Source organism: Equus przewalskii, chromosome 7, assembly GCF_037783145.1.
Source record: "Equus przewalskii isolate Varuska chromosome 7, EquPr2, whole genome shotgun sequence".
NCBI classification, from domain to species: domain Eukaryota; kingdom Metazoa; phylum Chordata; class Mammalia; order Perissodactyla; family Equidae; genus Equus; species Equus przewalskii.
The window spans coordinates 25,406,194-25,425,615 of NC_091837.1; the positions used below are offsets into that span (position 1 = coordinate 25,406,194).

A 19,422-nucleotide genomic window follows, 5' to 3' on the forward strand; every position below is an offset into this window, starting at 1 on the left:
CGTGCAATTTACACAAGCGTTCACGGCGGCTCTACTCACAACAGCCAGAAGGTGAAAACCAGCCCCCGTCCACCAAGCCACAGACGACGCAGAAGCAGATTGTGGCACGTCCACACTGGGGAACACGACTCGCCACAAATGGGAACGAGGCGCTGACCCCTGCTGCGGCGCGGACACCCCCGAAAACACAATGCCAAGCGAGAGAAGCCAGACACAAACGGGTACATCCTTGTGACTCCACTCGTGGAGAACTCTAGAACAGGCAAGACGCACGGAGACACAACGCAGATCGGGGCGCTAGAGGCTGGCGGGCTTGGGGGTGGGGAGTGACTGCTGACGGGTACACGGGTTCCGTGTGAGGCAATGAGAATGTTCTGGAACTAGATAGTGGGGGTGGTTGCACAACACTGTGAACGTACTAAATGCCACAGAATTATTCACTTTTAAATGGTCAAAATGATAAGTTTTATGTTATGTGGATTTTACCAAAATTAAACAAAAGAGGGGAAATACCACACAATTCCCATAAGGCCTCTTTTGCACCCCACAGCAAAACGCAATCTAGAAACCACGAAAGCAGATGTGGAAGACAGAGAAAATCAGCCATGTGGCCCCTCATGACAGCACCCCCAGAGCCCTGCCAGCCAGAGCCGATGCCCACAGGCCCCCATCGGCTCTGCTTTATCAGCTGACACAGGACCCAGGCCCGTGGGACAAGGTGGGCGGCTCCTCGCCTTCCCAACCATGCTGAGGGTCCCACCAGCACCTCCTCCAGCCCCACCTCACCTGAGGGCCGGCAGCTCAGAGGGAGGTCCGAGCCTCGGGGGTGGGCCGGGGTCCCGGGTGGGGGCCTGCTCAGGTCTGGGATGGCTCCTGGTCGGTTTCCAAAACCCAGGGCCAGAAGCTGAGGCCCCCCGGCATCCCCTCCCCAGGGGAAGGGTGGGGCGGGCAGACGGCCCTCGGCCGGGGTCCAGCCTCCGGCCGGACTGTCCTCACACAGCCTGCCCCCGAGGGCCCGAGCCCTCGCTACAAAGGCTGTTGTTCCCTCTCGAGTCATGACCTGGAGCTCCGGGCACAAAGAGGCTGCACATCAGCGGCGGGGCCACGGGGACAAGCGCTGGGAGGCCGGGGCTCGCTCCCAGGCCCCATGCGGCAGCTCCCAGGCCTCGGGAAGCCCTCGGCCCCTGCTGCCCCCTCCACGTTGGTAAATCAGGGACAGAAACAAGACCCAGCTCTCAGGGCTGCGGCCAAGATAAACGAGAGTGGGCAGGTCAATGGGGGTCGGGTGCCACCCCAGACTCAGCCTCCCTGTCCGTGCTGTGCTGGTCGACGGCCCCTCGGGGGCTCAGGTGCTGGAGGGGCGGGTGGAGGGGCTCCCAGAGCCAGGGGTCAGGGGGATCCACACTGATGCTGACCGTGCCAGGTCCACAGCACAGATGGGGAAACTGAGGCACAGAAACAGGCCACAGAGCCTGGAAGTGAGAGACTCAGCTATTCTGGCTGCAGTGAACACACTGGTGGCTTCTGAGGAAGGACGTGGGGTCAACACCACAGCACATGGCCACCAGCCACACCAGCCCTGCCTCCCGGGAGACGGCGCAGCAGAGGGGGCACAGCTTGACCCTGTGACCCCACCGCAGTGGCCACAGCAGGCTCTGCACCTCTGCCAGGCACCCAGGGGCGCTGCTGCTGCTCTGTCTACAAGGCCGGGGGTCACGAAGCCATCCACTGGCCGACCAAGGGTGCAGCATGAGCTGAGTGAGTCTGAGCCGAGCCCGGACATCACCCTGGGGACACTGGAGCCTGAAGACATGCCACACAGACCCATTTTCCGGAGGGCAAAATGGAGGCTCCGAGGAGAAGACCAACCCGAGAACAGCCCAGGAGCAGAGCCCCCCCAGACCGCACCAGGACCCGTGTAGCAGCTCCCACCGCGCTCTGGGGCCCAATGCACACCGAGGGCGGCCGGGGCCACCAGGAGCCCTCACCTTTCTTGGCTGTTTCCATCTCTTCTTCAGTCCAGCGAGAGCTCTCGTTCATCTCCATTGAGGCTGCGAAGGAAGATGCAGAGCGTTGGTGACAGCTGGAAACGGGCGTCTGCGGGGTCTCTGGCCGCACGGGCACCACAGTGAGCTGGTCTCACACCAGGTCCAGCTCCACATGGCCCACGGGGGTGGGGGACGTGCAGTCACCCCAATTTCCAGGCGGGGAAACTGAGGCGGTCCGGGGCCCAGACTGTCGGAGCTGCCTCTGTGTGCACTCAGCTGGGAAGGGGGAGCCACCTGGAGTGCAGTGACCATGCGGTGGGGGGACAGGGGCATGAGCTCAGACGGGCAGGGACCTCGAGTAAGCGTGGACACGGGGGCAGGACGACCCCGCTGCAGGGGACGCAGTGCGTTCAGCAGCATCTCTGGTTTCTACCCACAAATGCCAGCAGCCCCCATCCAGCTGTGACAAGTAAACGTGTTTCCAGACACGGCCACTGTCCCCTGGGGGTTACAATGCCCCGACTGAGACCCTGCCATACAAGTGACTATTAGACCCTCCCCAGCTCCACTGGCACGGGAGACATGAGGGACATGGCCGGCCTGCGCTGGGCAGGACTGGCTATCTCTGCTGCGGCCCAGTTCCTGAGTTTCTCCCGAGTCCCCCTGGACGTGAGCCTTGGTCTTTCCTGCAAATTGCTTAAGACCTCGTGACGGGGCAGACAGGAGGGACCAGCTTCACAGACTCAGAGGCTGGAACAGCGCTGAGCACAGAGTATGCACTCGACAAAGGCTGGCTGACCAGTGGAGGAAGGGTCTGGCAGGAAAATATGAGGGAGTAGCTCAGGAGAGGGAAGAAGCCCCATCCCCAGGGGGGCCTCCCCCTCCCTCTGCCACAGCCCGCCCGTCTGTGGGATCTCACCAGCTTTCCCCTTCCTACCCATGGGACCCCCAGGGGCGCTGTGGAAGTCTGAGCGTGGGGTAGCGGGGCTGAAATAGCCCGTTGGGGGCCCAGGGTTGTGTTTTCCACCCCACAGTCCAGCCCCAACATCGACCTGGGGTCCAGAGGAACTCCCAGAGTTGGCACCAGAGTACTTCCGAGGGGAGCCCCGTTGCCTGGGCCTCCGGGCATACCGGCACCAAGGGGCGGCCAACAAAAGCCCATGGGAGCCACACAGGGTGTGCGGCCGACGGGTCTGGGCTTGCATCCCCACTAACTCACGACTTTCCGGGGGCAACGCCCCTTCTCTAAGCCTCACACGACTCATCTACGAAATGGGTACAAATTCCTGGGAGAAGGGACGGCTGCCTGGGTGCGGGGGAGGGATGTGGGTGGGGAATGGAACATCGCCTCATCAGCTCGCGCCCTGGGATGGTGTCCTGGCCGGGGACCTGGGTGTGGGGCCCCCCAGAGGGGCAGGCCGGGCCCCAAGCAGCCAAAACAGCACAACAAGGGGCACACATCGCTGCCCCGCTGTGGCTGAACTCGGGAACTGCAACTCAGTTCTTCTCTTTTTCCCCTTTGGGTAGGAGGGGGGCTCAGAGCTGCTGGGATGGATGCCTGCAGAGCAGAAGGAGAAACTGAGGCCCATGGAAGTGAAGGCACGAACCAGGCGCCTCTCAGGGCTGGGGGCGGGCAGGGTGGGGACAGGTCCTTCTGAAGGGGGAGGCGGCTATCAGCTCCAACAAATGCGGTGCAAATGCGGGCCAAGGGCAACCAGCTCTGATTTAAAAACAAAACCAAAACTGGCAACCTGGATTTTCGCATGGAATAATGCTGACAGCACCCACCTGTCCCACGTCCCAGGCACGGTTCTAGGTCCTCCCACACAAAACCAGTAAAACGCCCACCCAGTGGTTATGAGCAACCACCGTGCCAATGAGGACACTGAGGCACAGAGAGGTTAAGGAACTCGCCCCAGGTCACGCAGCAAGCTCACAGGCAGAACCCTGGCGCCCTTCCCTGGCCCCGCTCACCCAGCTCAGCACTCTGCTGCGGGGGCACGGCCTCCTCGCTGCTGGCCTCGTTAGCCATGGAGCGGGTGATGCGGCCTTTGCGTCGCCCCTGGCTGTTGGCAGTTTTGCGGCCTTTGGCGGCCACTGCCTCCTTCTCATCGTTGTCCTCCCCAGAGGTGTCATCTGTCTTCTCCCTAAAGGCCAGAGAGGGGCGACAGGGATGGTTTGCCCGGAGCCAGGAACCCAGGCGGCAGTCGCGAGGGACCCGCTTTTCCTTAGTAAGATGAGTGCTGGCTGCCAGCACTCCTGTGCTGCCCGGATGCTGGGGGAGCTTGGGGTCAGGCTGGCAGCCCGCGATCTGCAAGGCCACTTTATGCACCGGCCGTGGGGCGTGGCTGGAACTATCTGCAACGCCATTTTACTATCAAAAGGAGCGGTGAGCTGGCACCGTCCGCTGCTGCTCTCCACTTGAGGGGATGCGGGCTGGGAGGTCACTGGACAGCGACCCGTCCACTCAGTGGGGCGTGGGCACGTGGCCGTCTGCAAGACCATCTTATACACGGACTAGAGACGCTCTCTGCATGAGCGCCCGATTGCTGGCACAGGTGCCAGCCGGCACGGTCTATCAGGCCACTTGACTCCCCAGAGACAGGCCGCTGGGCTCGATGGACGGCACCTCTTCTGCTTGTGGCATCGTCGTGGCCACCATGCCCCACGGCACACGCGGAGGAAAGCTCCTGCTGGCACGCAGGCCGAGCCAGGCGTGTGGGGCGCACGTGACCTCCACCCCGGGCCGGGGCTTGCTCAGAAGCCGTTTGGGAGAGTTACTGCGGGCTGCTCCGACTCAGCACCTCCGCCTTCCATCCACCATCCCGAAGGCCCTCGCCAGGACCTCTGGGAGACGGGGGGACGCAGCCAGATGTTCTCGGAGTCACATTCCTGAGCCCGTTCCAGGGGGCTGCGCTGGCCGTGCCAGCCCCTGCTCTGAGCACCCGGCAGGCGCGGGAGGCTGAGGCCCGAGGCGAGGCCGTGCCTCCGTCTGCAAGAACTCACGCTGACAGCGACCATTCTAGCAGCGAGGGAGGCGGCGGGCTCCCTAGTCCTGCCGCGGGCTCTCTGCCCCTTCCTCCCGCGTCTGCGGGGCCTGGCCAGGAGGGGAGGAGACGGGGCGGCAGAGTTCCAAAGCCGCTGCCTGGATTTACGAGCTCTCCGAGCTCTCCGTCTCAAGGCCTCTGAGGGTTTGAGAAAGCAGGGCGGGCGGGAGGAAGGAGGGGCAGGAGGGAGGGAGCCGGCTGCCGGAAGGGGGGCCGTGGGGACAGCAGAGCGGACAAGGGAGAACTCTCCCTTCCCGGCAGGTGGCTCACAGGCGCCACAGCGCCACGTCCTCGCGCACCGCCCTTGGCGGTCGCCGTGCGCTGAGAACAGAGCAGCAGCCCGTCCCCTGGGGTGGCGGCCGGGGCCTCACCTGGTCAGCTCCTCCCTGTCATTCTCCACGTCCGGCTTCTCCTCCTCCTTCTCTTCCTTCTCCTTCTCCTCCTTCTCCTCCTGGCTGCTCCGGGGCATCTGCTGCTGCTGCTGCTGCTGCTGCTGCTGCTGCTGCTGCTGCTGCCGGCCCCCCGGGGAGGGCAGGGGGAGAGGAAAACAGTGAGCCAGGTGGGTCGCCGCCCCTGGGCTGGGCGAGCGAGGAGGAGGGCAGGCAGCATAACGGAGGCAGCCAGGAGAGCCGCGGGGAGCGAGGGCTCGGACCCTAGGCCCCCTGGGCTGCTGCGAGCTGGGAGAGGAGGCACATGGGGTCCGGCAGCCCACAGGCCTGGGGAGGTGGGAGGTGAGGGATGGGGTGCAGAGAGCACCAGTATGAGATGCCTGGGTTTGACTCCTGCCTCCTCCACTTGGTGGCTGTGTGACCCCAGACGAGGGGCTTAACCTCTCTGTGCTCTGATTCTTCCCCTTGAAAGCAGGGGTATTCAGCACACCTACACCTCAGCCAGGGCCCAGGAGGCTGAAGTAAGGAAACTCATAAAGAGCTCTTAGAACAGCATCTGGCATGGGCATGTAAGTGCAGCAGAAGCCACCAACACCTCGGGAGGGGCCTGGGGAGCCTGGGGCGCACCCCCGATGCCCCAGCCCCGCCCGCCCCCCACACAGCCCAGGCCGCCTCTCCAGGCCTGTCTCCACGTCTGCACCATGGGCAGGAGCGGGGGTGTCCGGCTCACCGGGCCCGTCCAAGGTGCTGCAGCGGTGATGCGGGCCCCTCCTGCTGCTGCTGGCCTGGCCCCTTTCTCACCTCGTCCCCGAGGGGAGGAGCAGCCCAGGGGCATCGAAGGGGCTCGAGGCCTCTCTTTCATCACCTCCAAGCGGGGGGGGGGGGGGGGGGGGGGGTCAGGGAGGCGGGCACTGGCCAGCCTGGCCCAACCACACCGGCCACTGACCCTGCCCTCACCAGGGCATGGGAGGAAGCTGGGGCAGCCGGCTCCTTCCCGCACCGCCGCCCGACTTCCTTTCTGTCCCGACTGATTTCTTTCCGAGCGCACACCGATTCTCTTGGCCACCCCCAATTTCCCTCATCGGGCCGCTACCAGACTAGACCATCCTTCCGTCCCGCTGAGCCAAGTGAAATGAAACCCAACCCGCTGGAAAGCCTTTCAGTGTGTCCCGGGGCCCAGTCACACCGTTCTCAAACCAAGGAAAGAGACCCAGCAGAGGAGAAGGGGATCCGTTTCCCTGCATCCTCCCTCCGCACCAGAGACACGTACCCACCCAGCGCACAAGGCCCCACCTTGCGCCCGCCCAGCGCACAAGGCCCCCGGCCTGCACCCCGCCAGGACCCGCTGCTGCCGGGACTGATGGTTCCGGATGCGAGGGCCCAGGGGCAGGCACATGCACCCTGGGGATGCTGGATGCAGAGAAAGGGTCTGCTCGTCCGCGGGGACCCCAGGCTCTCTGATGCCACAGCAGCGTCCACCCTGGAACCTCTGGCTCGGGTCGGCCCCACCCCCCAGGAAACCCCTCAATTCCACAAGAGGAGAGGCAGCCGGCAAAACAGCCTCTCCCCCCACCGTGTCACTGCCGATTCTGACAGGTGGCCTGGTGGCCCTGAACTGGCCTGTCCACCACCACCAAAACCCTCAAACACTGGGGCGCAACCTGCCCATGGCCAGGGCCGTGGCCTCTCGCCCGACGGGAAGCAGGTCTGGGAGCTGGCCTGGAAGGTGGGAGCCGGTCAGACAGGTTTTCCGGTTTGTTCCAACATGGTGTGCCTGCTCGGCTTGATGGGAGCTCAAGGACCAGGACCCAGGGTGGCGGAGGGAGATGGCGTGGCCGGGTGGGAAGCATGCCTGCCCCATGAGCCACCTGGCGTGGCTGCCATGGGCACCTGTCAAGATAGGCCCAGCCTCCACACACTCGGGACCCACCACCTGGGGCCTGGGCTTTCCAATGCAGGGAGCTGGGCACCCCCTGGGACCCCCCCACGTCGGCCACAGCTTCACTCGAAGCTCCTCTTGCTGTCCCCCCCGACCAGTGGCCACATGGCCCGACTCCCGGCCACCCTCCTGGAGTACCTGCCCTCATCCCGGGGGTCCAAGTGGGTGGGTCTCCCTGCCCCTTGGGAGCTCATCCTTGGGCCGCAGGCAGGCCATTGTCTGCCCCAGCGTGGCCAGCAGACGCGGCTCACCACTCAACAGGGCCCAAGCAGCACTGCCCCGCCCCCAGCCCCCGCCAGCGCCCCCAGCTCCCAAGGGCTGTGCGCCCGCCCGGCTCCAAGCCGCCGCTCTCCTCCTGACCCTCGGAGCCCGAGTCCCCAGCGACCCCCCGGGAAGAGGCCGGCGCTGCCCTATGCCGCCGGGGCTTCTGTCCCCAGCTCCGCCCGCTGAGGAGGAGAGTGAGGAGGAAAACAGCCACGTTCACAGCAACTGGGGGGCTCATCACGGGGCCGGCCTCCCCGGCGCCACACCAAGCTACTTGCAAACACACCCCACTAACGTTCTCAGCCAACTGCAGGCGGCAAAGGGCAGCGATCACGGCTCCACCCCGCAGAGGGAAACCGAGGCTGAGAGAGCCCCACGGGCTCTGAGGGAGGAAGCTGACGGCCCAGGGGCAGCAGGGTGACCCGTGTCCCCAAACCCCCACAGAGACTCACCCGACACCACCAGGCCACCGTCGGGGGCCTCGGGCGGGGCTCTGCGGTCATCCCTGCCCGCCCCTTCTGCCGAGCCGGCCCTGAACCCCACTCAAGGCTCTCTGAGCCCCAACCGGCCTGGACGGCCCGTCACCCCCTCCCTGACTCAGGGCCCACGTCATAGCACTAAACACAAACAGCCACATGTGGGCCCTGTCTCCACACTGCAGTCGTCTCCTTTACCGACCCCCGTAAAACTCCCCCGTACCAGAAGTGGAAACTGAGGCAGAGAGCAGGTGAGTGACAGCAGTGCCAGGATTCAACACTGGAGCTGGAGTTCACCTTGACTGACCCTGGCTGGCCTGGCCCTGCTCCTGCCATCCCCACCACCCTTGCCTGCCCCCTCCCCCTCTCCCAGCCCCCGGCCAGTGCCCTGGGTCACACTCCCGCCCCCGTGCCCGCCGTGTGCGAAGGCTCACGAGCAGCGGTCCCCAGGCCATTCCTGCAGCGGCCCAGTCTGAGAACCGGCGCTTCAGACCAGGAGCCGGCGAACTTCCCTGCGAGGCCGGGGCGGGACGTTCCTGAGGGCCACTGGTCCACCGTCTCTGTCACAACGACCCAGCCCTGCCCTTTGTAGTGTGGAAGCAGCCAAGACGCAAACAAATGGGTGTGGCTGTCTTATTTACAAAAACAGGTGGCAGTGGAGCTGGCCCTCGCCCTCGAGCCGTCTGCCCACCCCTGCCCCAGACCAGCGCTGTTCCAGCCGGGTCATGCGCACGCATCACCTGGGGACACTGGGAAATGCAGATTCCCAGTCGGGGGGCCCAGGGCGGGCCCGAGACTGCATTTCCACAGAGCACGCCCAGGACCCCGCTTCGGCAGCGGTGCCACCTGCGGACCCGGCAGAAGAACCAGAAGCCAAACCCACAGTCTCAGATGGCCCCGGGGCTCACAGGGGTCTCCCTCTGCCTCTCACACACACCACGGGCAGGCCGGCCACGGGCTCCATGCCCAGCGCTCGGTTGGGAACGTCCCTCCAAACCACAGCACGGGCTCTGCGAAACCCTGACCGCGTCTCTGGTTAGCCAGAGCCATCAGGCCAAGTCCCTGAGGGACCCTGCTTCCCGAGCGCCGAGCGCTGGACAAGCAGCCTGTGACAGCCTGTGCGGTGCCCAAGGCCCAGAGCGGGGGCGGCATGGAAAACAACACGAGTAACAACAACAAATGCCTGCTGGGCATGACAGACACTTGCTGAGGCCGTCCTCTCATTTCATACCTGTCAACTGAGTCCACCCAACAACCTGAGTATCACCTCTGCTTTATAGATGAGACTACAGAGACACAGAGAGGTTAATTAACTCACCCAAGGTCACAGAGCATTTTCTAAGCAAGATCCTACAGCCAGGTACTCTGCCTCCCATCCTGGGCTAGGGGATCACAGGCTCCACCTCATCCCCATTTAAGCCGAACTACACCACCCACGTGTCCGTGGGTCGTGTTCTTGAGGACACCAAGCCACACAGGGAGCTGGCAGTTCAGTGGACGAAGAGAAGGAACTCGAACAGGGCAGTGAGGCTGAGTGGTGAGGGCACTTAAGAAGGCGCGGCACGCCACACACGGGGCGGCGAGTCACCCTGCACCTTGGGGACCAGGGAGGACCCCTCGGCAGCACAGGAGCCCCCGAGCCAAGTCCCTACAGGCTTTGGGCAGAGGGACGAGAGAGTACGTTTCAGGGAGGGGACCGGCACGAGCAGAGCACACCGACTTGGAGGCGCCCGCTGCGCTCGCCGGACGACCCGGGACAGGGCGGCTTCATGCCTGTGCTCAGGAACACGAGTGGTGTCCCGCTGGCTCTTCCAGAAGGTGGGGGTGGGGTGGGGGGCACGTGTCCCGCCCTGTTTCCGGGCAGTGGGGTAGCTGCGGGGGAGGCGGCGCCAGCCACATGGGTGGGAGCTGCTGAGCTCAGTGCTCACACGGTCGGTCCTCACATGTCTGGAGATCTCCCTGAGACCCAGCCACACCCCCCACAGCACGGTCTCGTTCATTCACTCAACAAACACTTTACTGAGCATGTACTACGAGCAAGGGGCTGCAGGGAGCAACTCTCAAGCGGGGCCTGCCCTCCTGGCACCCTCCATCTCCTGGCTGTGGCGGCAGGGGGTCCAGGAGCCCAGGGCTGGGAAAAGTGGGGTCAGAGGTCAGAGCCAAGACACAGGGTGCTGTGGGTCACCCCTCCCTACACTGGGCCCTCCCCTTCCATCCAGTCCGTCCGTGCCTCCTGGGGAAGCGCAGGCGGGGTCCTGCCCTCTCCGCCATCTTTTACAGACATGCAGGCAGGGGTGTGCTGGAGCCGCCACACCGGCCATGAGGGCAGACTCCACCTCCGTCCTTAGTCAGCCCGTCACTACCAGCTCCACCCACGCCTACGGTTCAAGGACGACAGTAAAAACGGAGCTGCTGAGCACTCAGAATGCCTCCCTCCCCAATTATCTGACTACGTTCGGCTGTGATCTGCACCCCCGGCTCAGAAATAGGATGTAACATGCTACACGCGTCCCTTCCCAGTTCCGCGGTGGCCTGGAATGGGGCGTGGCGGGAGCCTTAGGAATCGGGCCCTTGCTCCCGGGGAGCTGCCTGTAAACACTTCCCAGGGCTCCACTGCAAATAGACGTGTCAACAGGACCTGAGTGACATGGAACACGTACCATGACGCCCCTTCTGCCTCCACAGCAGACGGGTGGCTACGGCAGCCAAGCCTCTGTTTGAAGCATCTGTCTGATCCTGTCCTGCCACCTGGGGTAAAATCAGTGGGCCACACCACGAAGTCCAGTCCCCGCCTACCTTGCTCCTGGAAGATGCCACCTGTGCTCCCACCTCAGGGCCTTTGCACCTGATGTGTCCTCTGCCTGGCCAGGTCCTTCTTATCGCTCAGCTCTGGGCCCAAATCATACCTCCCCAGAGAAGCCTCGGGGTCAGCTCCCTGACCCACTGCCATCAGCTGCCTCCCACTCCAGCTTCCCACCCCGACAGGTCATCACGCTAATTTCCTCGTGTGCTGTCCTCTCCCACGTGGGCGTGTCAGCTCTGGGGACCTCATTTGTTTGGTTCACTGTGGAAAAACCTAGAATGTTGGTACTGTGCAGGTACACCAAGACTGACTCAAACATGGCCCCCACCAGCCAGGGCGCTCAGCTGGCTGTCAGCCTGCCGGAGCCGCTCCTATGGCGGCTCACGCTGGCGCAGGCCCCTGCGGCTGCTGCTCTTCTGGTAGCTGTCCCCGACTCCCGGCCCAGCTCAGGGGGTCGGGATAGAGGTCTGTCAGTACCCACAGCCCTCACCTGGGGCCCGACAGACGCACGTGCACCCTCCGGGTGGAGCTCACATCTTTCTGCCCTGCCACCTGCTCCACGGGGCTGCTCAGGTGGGCTGGCGGGAGCCGCAGGTTCCCTGCCACCACATCCCCAACTGCGACAAGGCCATGTGCATCTTCCCCCGAAACATGCAGGTCCTGGAGCCTGGCCTCCCCACCTCCGGGAGCTGCCCGCTCACCGCCCTCTGGAGAACAGCGTCCTAGGACCTGTCTGGGGGTCTGAGGAGCTTCCCACGGATCCCCCACTGAGCACGAAGCTGGGCAGGGACCAGGGCCATCTGCTGGATGGGGCCCTGCCTCTGGACACAGCCCGCCCCGCCCACCGGGCCCCCAGCAGAGCGGAAACAGCCGCCTCCTGCAGGCCTGGCCGCCCAGGAAAGCCAGACTGACCCCCAGGCGGGAGCCCCCCTCCCCCACCCCAGCCTGGACAGCGGTTTGGGACAGGATGCAAGTGCTCACGTCCCCCACTCGGCCAGGAAAGCACAGCCCAACCTGGAGGCAATGTGGCCTGTGTCTGGCCTGCCACACGTCCCTGCCAGACTTCACCATGGAGAGGGGGCAAGTGATTTCATCGGCCCAGGGGGCGGCCAGGCCCTGGGAACCAGCACCAACCGCAGAGCGGCTGCCCTCCCCCGTGGATGGCGCTCGGCTGGTCCTGCCCTGGAATGCCTTCGCGGTCACACTGTCCCCCACGAGAGCTGCCCGGGGCGCAGAGGCCTCTGGAGCGCACAGCAACCGGAACAAGGCCACCTGTCCCTGGCAAGGAGCTGGGAGAGGAGGCTGGGGGGGGGGCGTTGGGAAGAGGATCAGAGAGAGGAGGAAGACGAAGGAACATGAGAGACAAGACTTATGCACGGGAGAAGGGGTGTGGGTGGAGGGGGGAGACAGAGTCAGAGACTGAGACAGAGGAGAAATCCAAAGAGAGCTGAGGGAGAGAGAGGAAGACAGAGAAAGAAACTCGGACACAGCCGTGTGCTGGGATAAAGAGAGACACAGGGAAACAGAGGGCGACGAACCCGGGAACGTGCAGGAGACGCGGGGGCTGCGGCCTGGCCCGAGGTGGGGAAGTGGACGCAGCGACAGGACACAGAGACCAGAGAGCACGAGGGAGGAAGTGGCCCCGCCCTGGACGTCGCCCCTCAGGCCGGGAGGCTGGACTGCACAGACTTTTCCCGTCCCCGCGCCCGGCTCTGTGGGAAGAGACCACAGATCACGCGGCTGCAAGGAGACCCACCCCACCAGCTCCCCAGCTGCCCCCTCCCCTACGCGGCCACCACCCTGGGGCCGGACGAGCCCAGCGGGAGCGCTCACCCTGGGGTACACGCCCCCTCCGCAGCGCGGCCCCCCGAGCAGCACCACCGGGCGGCCCGGCAGCCGTCCCACGCTCACTGCTGGCCCGCCTGAGCCTCACATTCTCAACGCCCTGCCGGTCTGCATAGTTGGGCCGACGACTGACCACAGCATTCCTGGGCTCCGGTTCTGCAGTCAGTCGGGATAATGTGGCCCCTCCGTCCGTGAATCATGGACTACAAACCACTGTGCCGTCACCCAGGGCTCCGAGCCGGCCCCCACTCAGCCGGCGACTCAGCCCGGGAAGAGGACGCTCGGGCCTCAGCCCAGCCAGCCTCACCAGCCTCACGGGCCGGGCCTCGGGGGCCGGGGGCCTGGAGGGGCTCGGCCCTCACCTGCCAGAGCTCAGGCGCCTGGGTCCGGCTGGCGCTGGACGTGAAGGGGCTGGCATCCCGAAAGTCTAGGGCTGCGCCTGCGTCTCCCTCTCAGAATACAGAGAAGCTTCCGGAAGGTGGACAGCACCCTCTGGTAAACAAGGCCATCCTGGCACTCTGAATGGCCAGCACACATCCCCTGCCTCGGCCGGCTGGGGGACAGTTGACACACGGGGCCTGTCCTCCGGTGGGGTAGCAGGTCGCCCGAGGGCTAAAGCTTCTCACCAAGGAGTCCCATATTCCACTCTTACAACCCCTGCGCTCTCGAGACGCGACCGCTGAATGACAGACAAACGGTGTGGGTGAGTGACAAGCAGCTGTCACCTGAACAGATGGGGCGGCATCTGCAGCACGTGCCGTGGTTAAGCGGCCGGCAGTTTCCGACCCCTGTGATGGGCAGTGTGCAGATGCGCAGGAATGCCCTCAGGACGGCCTGGCTGGGCCCCTTTTAGAAAGGGCTCGCGGCCCAGCTGCTTTGATGCCCTCCGCCTGTGGGCTGAGGCCGGGCCCTCTCAGCCACCTGAGGACACCTCGGCGGGCCATGCCAGCTCCAAAGCACCCCCAGATGGTCGCCTCAACTTCCCCTTCTGCCACCCCGCTCCCATCCCCTCTCCCGGGAGCCTGCCCAGTAAACACCCCCTGGGCCAGGTGCTGGGAGGGGCCCAGACCAACAGCGTGTGCACCGCCAGGGGATGGTCGAAACATGACCTCAGGCCTCGGCCCCCTGAGCCCAGAGCCTGAGGCAGCCTCCCCTCGTCCCGACCCACTGCGATCCCTGGAGGCAGGAACGGTGAGGGGAGGCACTGGGGAGGCCATGGGGGCACTCCCGTCTCTGGGCGTGGGCCATGAGCAGCCAACTCGGGAAGCGCACCTTCCACAGGGGCCAGCGGATTGTCCGGCTGGAGAGGGGCCACTGTGCTTACTTGTCGACACCTCGAAAGTCCCACCTCGAGTCTACCTCAACGGCTCTTAATCGGCTCGGTCTGTGAGGTGTCAAGGGGAGTGGGCTCGGCTGGCGCCCTCGCTCTGACTGCCTGAGGGATCGAGGTCTGATGTGGCTCTCAGGTAAAGCCCTGTAGCCCGGACATGCAGTAGGCACTCAATAAATGCCCCTGGGTGGAACACAAGATGGTGCGTCAACTCCTCTGTGGGGGAGTGGGGACTGACCTTGAAGAAATGAGGCTGGAGGGCCCGTTGGGAGCATCTGCCGGGCCGATGGCCCCTCGTGGCAGTCTTCAGCATCGGCATGGCCCCAAGGACACCAGAACCACGCCAGGACCACAGGGAGGCACCACGGCCTCTGCGGCCACAGGCCACCTGCGGCTGGGGGGACGGGCACAGGGCCGGGGGTGCTGGAGAGACTGCACAAAGGACAGACCAGAGAGAAGGCAGGTCTCTGTGTCTGCAGGGACCACGCGGTGCGGGCGGCAAAGGGTTCCCGAAAGAGACAGGGGCCAGGGGCATCCGGGGGCCAGGGGCAGAGGCACGGTCCCAGTGCAAGGAGACGCAGACACAGATAGGGGAGGGGGCCAAGGCCCACATGGGGCTCAGCGGGGCACGTCCCACCCGCAGCCCCATCTGCCCCAGGATCTGGCAGAGCCTTGCACAGACGGAGCAACGCAGCTGGCCGAGAGGTCACCCAGGCCTGCTGCTCAGCCGAAACGCTGGAGACGGGACCACTGGGGTCCCCCAGCCCCCAAATCTGCCACTCGCTTCAGACTCCTCAGGGAGCTCCTTCACCTCCCTGGCCTCTGTCGCTCATGTGTGCAGCGAGCGCAAGCACAGGGCCTCTCCCGCGAAGCTGCTGAGCGTTGAAACGCACGGAGCCCTGAGCACAGAGCCCGGCAGGCACAGCCGGCACGGAGCGAACGTCGCCATCGTTGTCGCTGTTTGCACCACCATGATCATCATCACCACCACCCTGGTGGTCAGCAGCAGCGCCGTCCCCTCACCGCGCAGGGCCGAGCAGCCCGGGCAGCCGACAGGGCTCCGATGCCTCCCTGGCCTCCCAGTGTCCCCCCGACAAGGGGTCCAGTGAAGATCAGCTGAGACAACCTACATCCGCTTCCCAAACTAGGGGGACCCAGGAGGTGGAGCGAGCCTGAGCTGCTCCCCTCAAGAAGTACAACCCCCACTGCTGGCTTGGCCTCCGTCCCACGAGAAGATGTGCCGAGAGGGGGCCCCTCCTGCAGCTGAAGCCCCGCCCTGAGGCCTCCACGTCTCCGCTGCTGGGAACCGCCGGTTACCTGTCTTCCTGTGGTGGCCCAAGGAAACAAGGCGCAAAGGCTGTGCTGTGCACCCAGAAGCCCACAAGTAGAGCAGGGTCAGAGGGAGAAGCGGGGACAAATGACCCGGGGCAGGCTGCCAGGGATGGTGGCACAGGGCAGGGACCCCTGTGGCCTGGGACTCCCGCCTGATCCCACATCCTGAGCTGCCAGGGGTGGGACGAGCGTGGGTCAGACACAGGCTGGGACAGCAGTGCTGTCATCGGTGCCCCGTGCACCCCAGGCAGAGGGCGACGGCTCCGGCCCGAGGTGAGTCATCCTCCCGCCCATTCCCACCGGGCGCTTCTGGCCACACGGAGCACAGGGTCTGCCTGCTTGCCTCACGTCTGCTCACAGGATCAGCCCCCGGAGACCACGCCCCCCGCGCCCTCCATCTCCATGCCCCCACTGCAGGCCGCGGGAGCCCCCGCCCTTCCCATGGGGAGATCTGTCAGTGGCATCACGGGTCTTGTAAAACCAAGGAGAGAAAGCTCAGGCTGGCTCCGGTCACTGCACCTCAGATTCACATGAGGGGCTGGGGGCCTGCGCCTGCCGTTTACTTCACTGTCACGGGGCAGAGGGCAGCTACGGCCCCAAGTGAACGCACGGGCTGACCCACTTCTTCCGTATTTACGACCAGGGCCGGTGGGTGGCTGTGAGGGCAGTGGCTCCGCCTGGCACAGAAGCCCTCCCAGGATTTGCGTAAGTCTCCGGGGCTGGCAGAGCCAGGACCGCGCCGGCACCTCATTAGCAGCCCGGCTGGCTGAGGGAGGAGAGCCCCAAGGACGCGGCCTCTCCCAGGCAGACGGCCCTCCCGCCCAGCTCTCCTCTCTCTTCCCGCAGCGGGCAGAGCTCAGAGGCGTCCTCTCTCCATCCTGGGAGCCACCAGCTTGAAAGGGGGTCAGAGTCAGCAGAGCAGCCCCATCTCTCAGCGCTGCCGATGCCACGGCTAACCCGGGACGACCCAGAGGAAAGGAGGCAACACGTGACTCCTCGCCTGTAAGACTTCTCAGGCTCCCCAGGGCCCGGCCAGACCCGGCCTCTGTCCCAAGTCACACAATCCCCTCATCACCTCTTCCCCTAGTCGGACCACGCTCTAACCCAGAGGTCTTACACTGGAGGCTGAGGGCAGATTCCAAGAGCAAATGTGAGTTATTCAGCCTATGCAGTGTTTTACTGTTATCGTTTTTTACACGACCTAAGATTCAAAAACCAGACAATTTCACATAAATCCAGATTTCCAGCTCATCAACAAAAATCAGATCTGGTAAAACAAGGCCACCCGGCCAAGAGTCAGCTGGAGCCAACGTGTGGTACAAGCTCTCTAGTTAGCCACAGGCCTCATCACTCCCCACTGCCTCCTACGGACACAGAGTCAAGTGCGAGCTGTCATTATCGGCACGTTCACACATCTGTTCTCCACGGAGGAGAGAAACATCTCTATTTACTCATCAAACAAGCAACAGAAGGAAGGTCCCATGATGTTTCTCCACCCCTTCCTTCAAGCCCTGGAGGAAACTGAGACCCCCGTCCCAAAGACTCTGGGGGCACCGTGCTCTCGCCCAGGCCCCCATGTCTTTGCACCTGCCGTTCCCTCTGCCCAGGACACCCTCGCCTCCATCCTTGTCCACCCGAGGGGCTGCTCCTCAAGCTCATCTCTGGGGCCCTCACTCCTTGGCGCCCACTGGCGTGCTGTCTGGGAACCGCCTGTGTCCACCTGGCCTATACAACCAGCACAGAGCCCCATGCCCAGCACACAAACGTCCCGTGGACAAAGAAGTCGACAAGCCAGGCATTAATGCCACAAAGCAAAAAGTGTGGCAGCCAGGACCAGAGATGTGGGGCACCCCACCCCCAGACTCGTCCAGGGATAACCCCTCCTTACACGACCTCAACACACACCGTCTTCACCTCCCTCCGTGCAAATGTGGCTCCCAGCAGAGAATGAGGAGCTGGGCCCCATCTCCTGCCACCTGACTCAGAAACCTTTCTGCTCCAGGTCCCCCAGCCTAGCCACCTGGAAGAGCCTCGTGAGGCCACCCACAGGGCCCCCACAAAGGCAGCATGGGGGAACTGGGGAGACTAGCAAGAGAACTCACCCAGGAGGTGCTCAACAAATGCCTAACAATGTTTTTAAAATAAATCTAAGGCCTTTAGCTCCCCATCTATTTTGCCACAGTCCCCACCACTCCCTCCTGCCTCTCATTATCTCAGCATATTTATGCTCCCTGCCTGGCATTTACCTGAGTGTTTGCCTCTCAGTCTGGAATAATTCCTGAATGCACTTCAATTTCTAAAACGCCACAGCTCGGTCTTGGGAATTAACTAGCTCCATGCCAGGAAGCCTCGGTTTTACACACCTGTTAGCTGGCCAACTGTGGCTACACAAAGCTCTAGAGGAAAACCCATCCACAAACCAAATGCAGCCACCCCTCAACAATCCGGGCCAATGAGGGCCGATGCTCGGTCCTGATGGTTCTGGCCCGATACTCAGAACACGGTGAGGGGCTGCCCACGCCCCCCGTCAACAAGTTCGCTTTCCTCCTCCCAGGAGGCTTAGCCAGCAGGAGAGCGGCCCGTGTAGCTGACGCACAGTCCCCGGAAAGCAAGAAAGGAGACACGGCGTGCGGGTTAGGAGGCCGCGTGGACCAACCCGTCACAGGCTGTGGGACTTGATCTCAGCGGACACTGAGACCCCACTGGTGATGGCTAACTTGATGCCCTCAGGGTCCTGCCCTCGCCAGGCTGGGAAAGGGAAGGCGGGCCGCCCAGGGGGAGCTCGGAGACCCCAATGTCAGGGGGCACCCACCAGAGATGACCACAGGGTCCGATCTCTCACCCCAGCTCACGCCCACGGGCCTGCGTCACTTCCCCCGGGGGGCCCCCGGCGAGACCCTGGGAAGGACGGGCTTCCCCAGCCACAGTCCAGCGTCTCAGAGCAGCGCGGCCAAGCCCTCCGCCTGCGGACGGGCCCACCTCCTCCCGCCTCGCGCTCCCGGAACCTGCTCTGGGCCGATTCCCAGCAGCCTGGAGGAGACACAACCCCTTCACTCCGTCGCCCAAGCCGCGAGCACCCAGGAGCCCCTTTAAAACGTGTGCTGCTGACCCCCCGGCGTCTTTCACATTATTTACTGACTATTTTGTTAAAGCATCTTCTTTCTCCTCTAACTCAGAGGTAGGCAGACCTTTCCTGCAAAGGATCAGAGAGTAAATAAAAGGCTCCGCCGCTTCTGTCATCGCGGCTCAACTCAGCGGTTGTAGCTGGAAAGCTGCCACAGCGCGACTACGCGAAGGAGTGGCTGTGCATCGATAAAACTTTATTCACAAAAACAGGTGGCGGGCCACAGTCGGCCAAGCCCTGCTCTAAGTTGAACAGTCCAGCCGCATCCCAAGCGAGAAACCGCAGGCGGCAGTACTGTTATGGTTTTCTCCCAAATGTTCGTTAAAATAAACACAAAGAACTCCTGAAACTTCAGATGTTAAGCTTGTGGGCCAGCCCAAGTCGTCCTGGGAACCCAGCCCTCACTCTGGGAATGTGGCCTTTTCTCCCACAGGGACCACGGGTCACCAAGCCGGGACTTCTAGAATTTTCCATGCTGAGAACGGAAGTGGCCATTTCTCCCAGCTCTCGTCTCTGCTGCCGGGGTGGGCAGCCCACCCCAGAGAGGGCGTCCCGGCCGCCACTTCGGGGCCCAAACCCAGGCAGCCACTGCTGAGCATCACGCGGGGATGTCAGCCGGCCACACCCACAGCCGCTGAGCATGCTGGGAGCCGCCTCTCACCTGGCCCTTGCCGCGGCGCCGGTAGCTCCTTCTCACCAGGCTCTTGTAGTTCTCATTCTTCTTGGTCAGGTAGTAATAAAGCACGCACTCGGCCACCGTCTGCGGGGAGAAGGGCGCTCAGGGGGCCGGCTGCTGGGTGACCGCGGCCAGGCTCCCAACCTCTCTGTGCGGCTCGGTTTTCTCACCTGTGTGAGGGGCACACTCACAGCACAGAGCTGTCACGG

At 63.9% G+C, this 19,422-nt stretch overlaps 1 protein-coding gene across 45 annotated transcripts in view; it reads right to left on the bottom strand.

Annotated features, from left to right (window-relative positions):
* The window catches only part of NCOR2 (nuclear receptor corepressor 2), a 205,749-nt gene that overhangs the window by 62,608 nt on the left and 123,719 nt on the right, over positions 1 to 19,422 (bottom strand). For 33 of the 45 annotated variants that reach the window (XM_070627241.1, XM_070627246.1, XM_070627253.1 and 30 more), the window contains 4 exons: positions 19,199 to 19,297; positions 5,407 to 5,549; positions 3,963 to 4,135; positions 1,989 to 2,051 (listed from right to left, as the gene is read on the bottom strand). In XM_070627241.1, coding sequence (XP_070483342.1) covers positions 1,989 to 2,051; positions 3,963 to 4,135; positions 5,407 to 5,549; positions 19,199 to 19,297 — 478 coding nt within the window. The remainder of the gene's footprint in view (positions 1 to 1,988; positions 2,052 to 3,962; positions 4,136 to 5,406; positions 5,550 to 19,198; positions 19,298 to 19,422) is intronic. The other 12 variants (XM_070627256.1, XM_070627254.1, XM_070627260.1 and 9 more) reach the window with 3 other exon arrangements.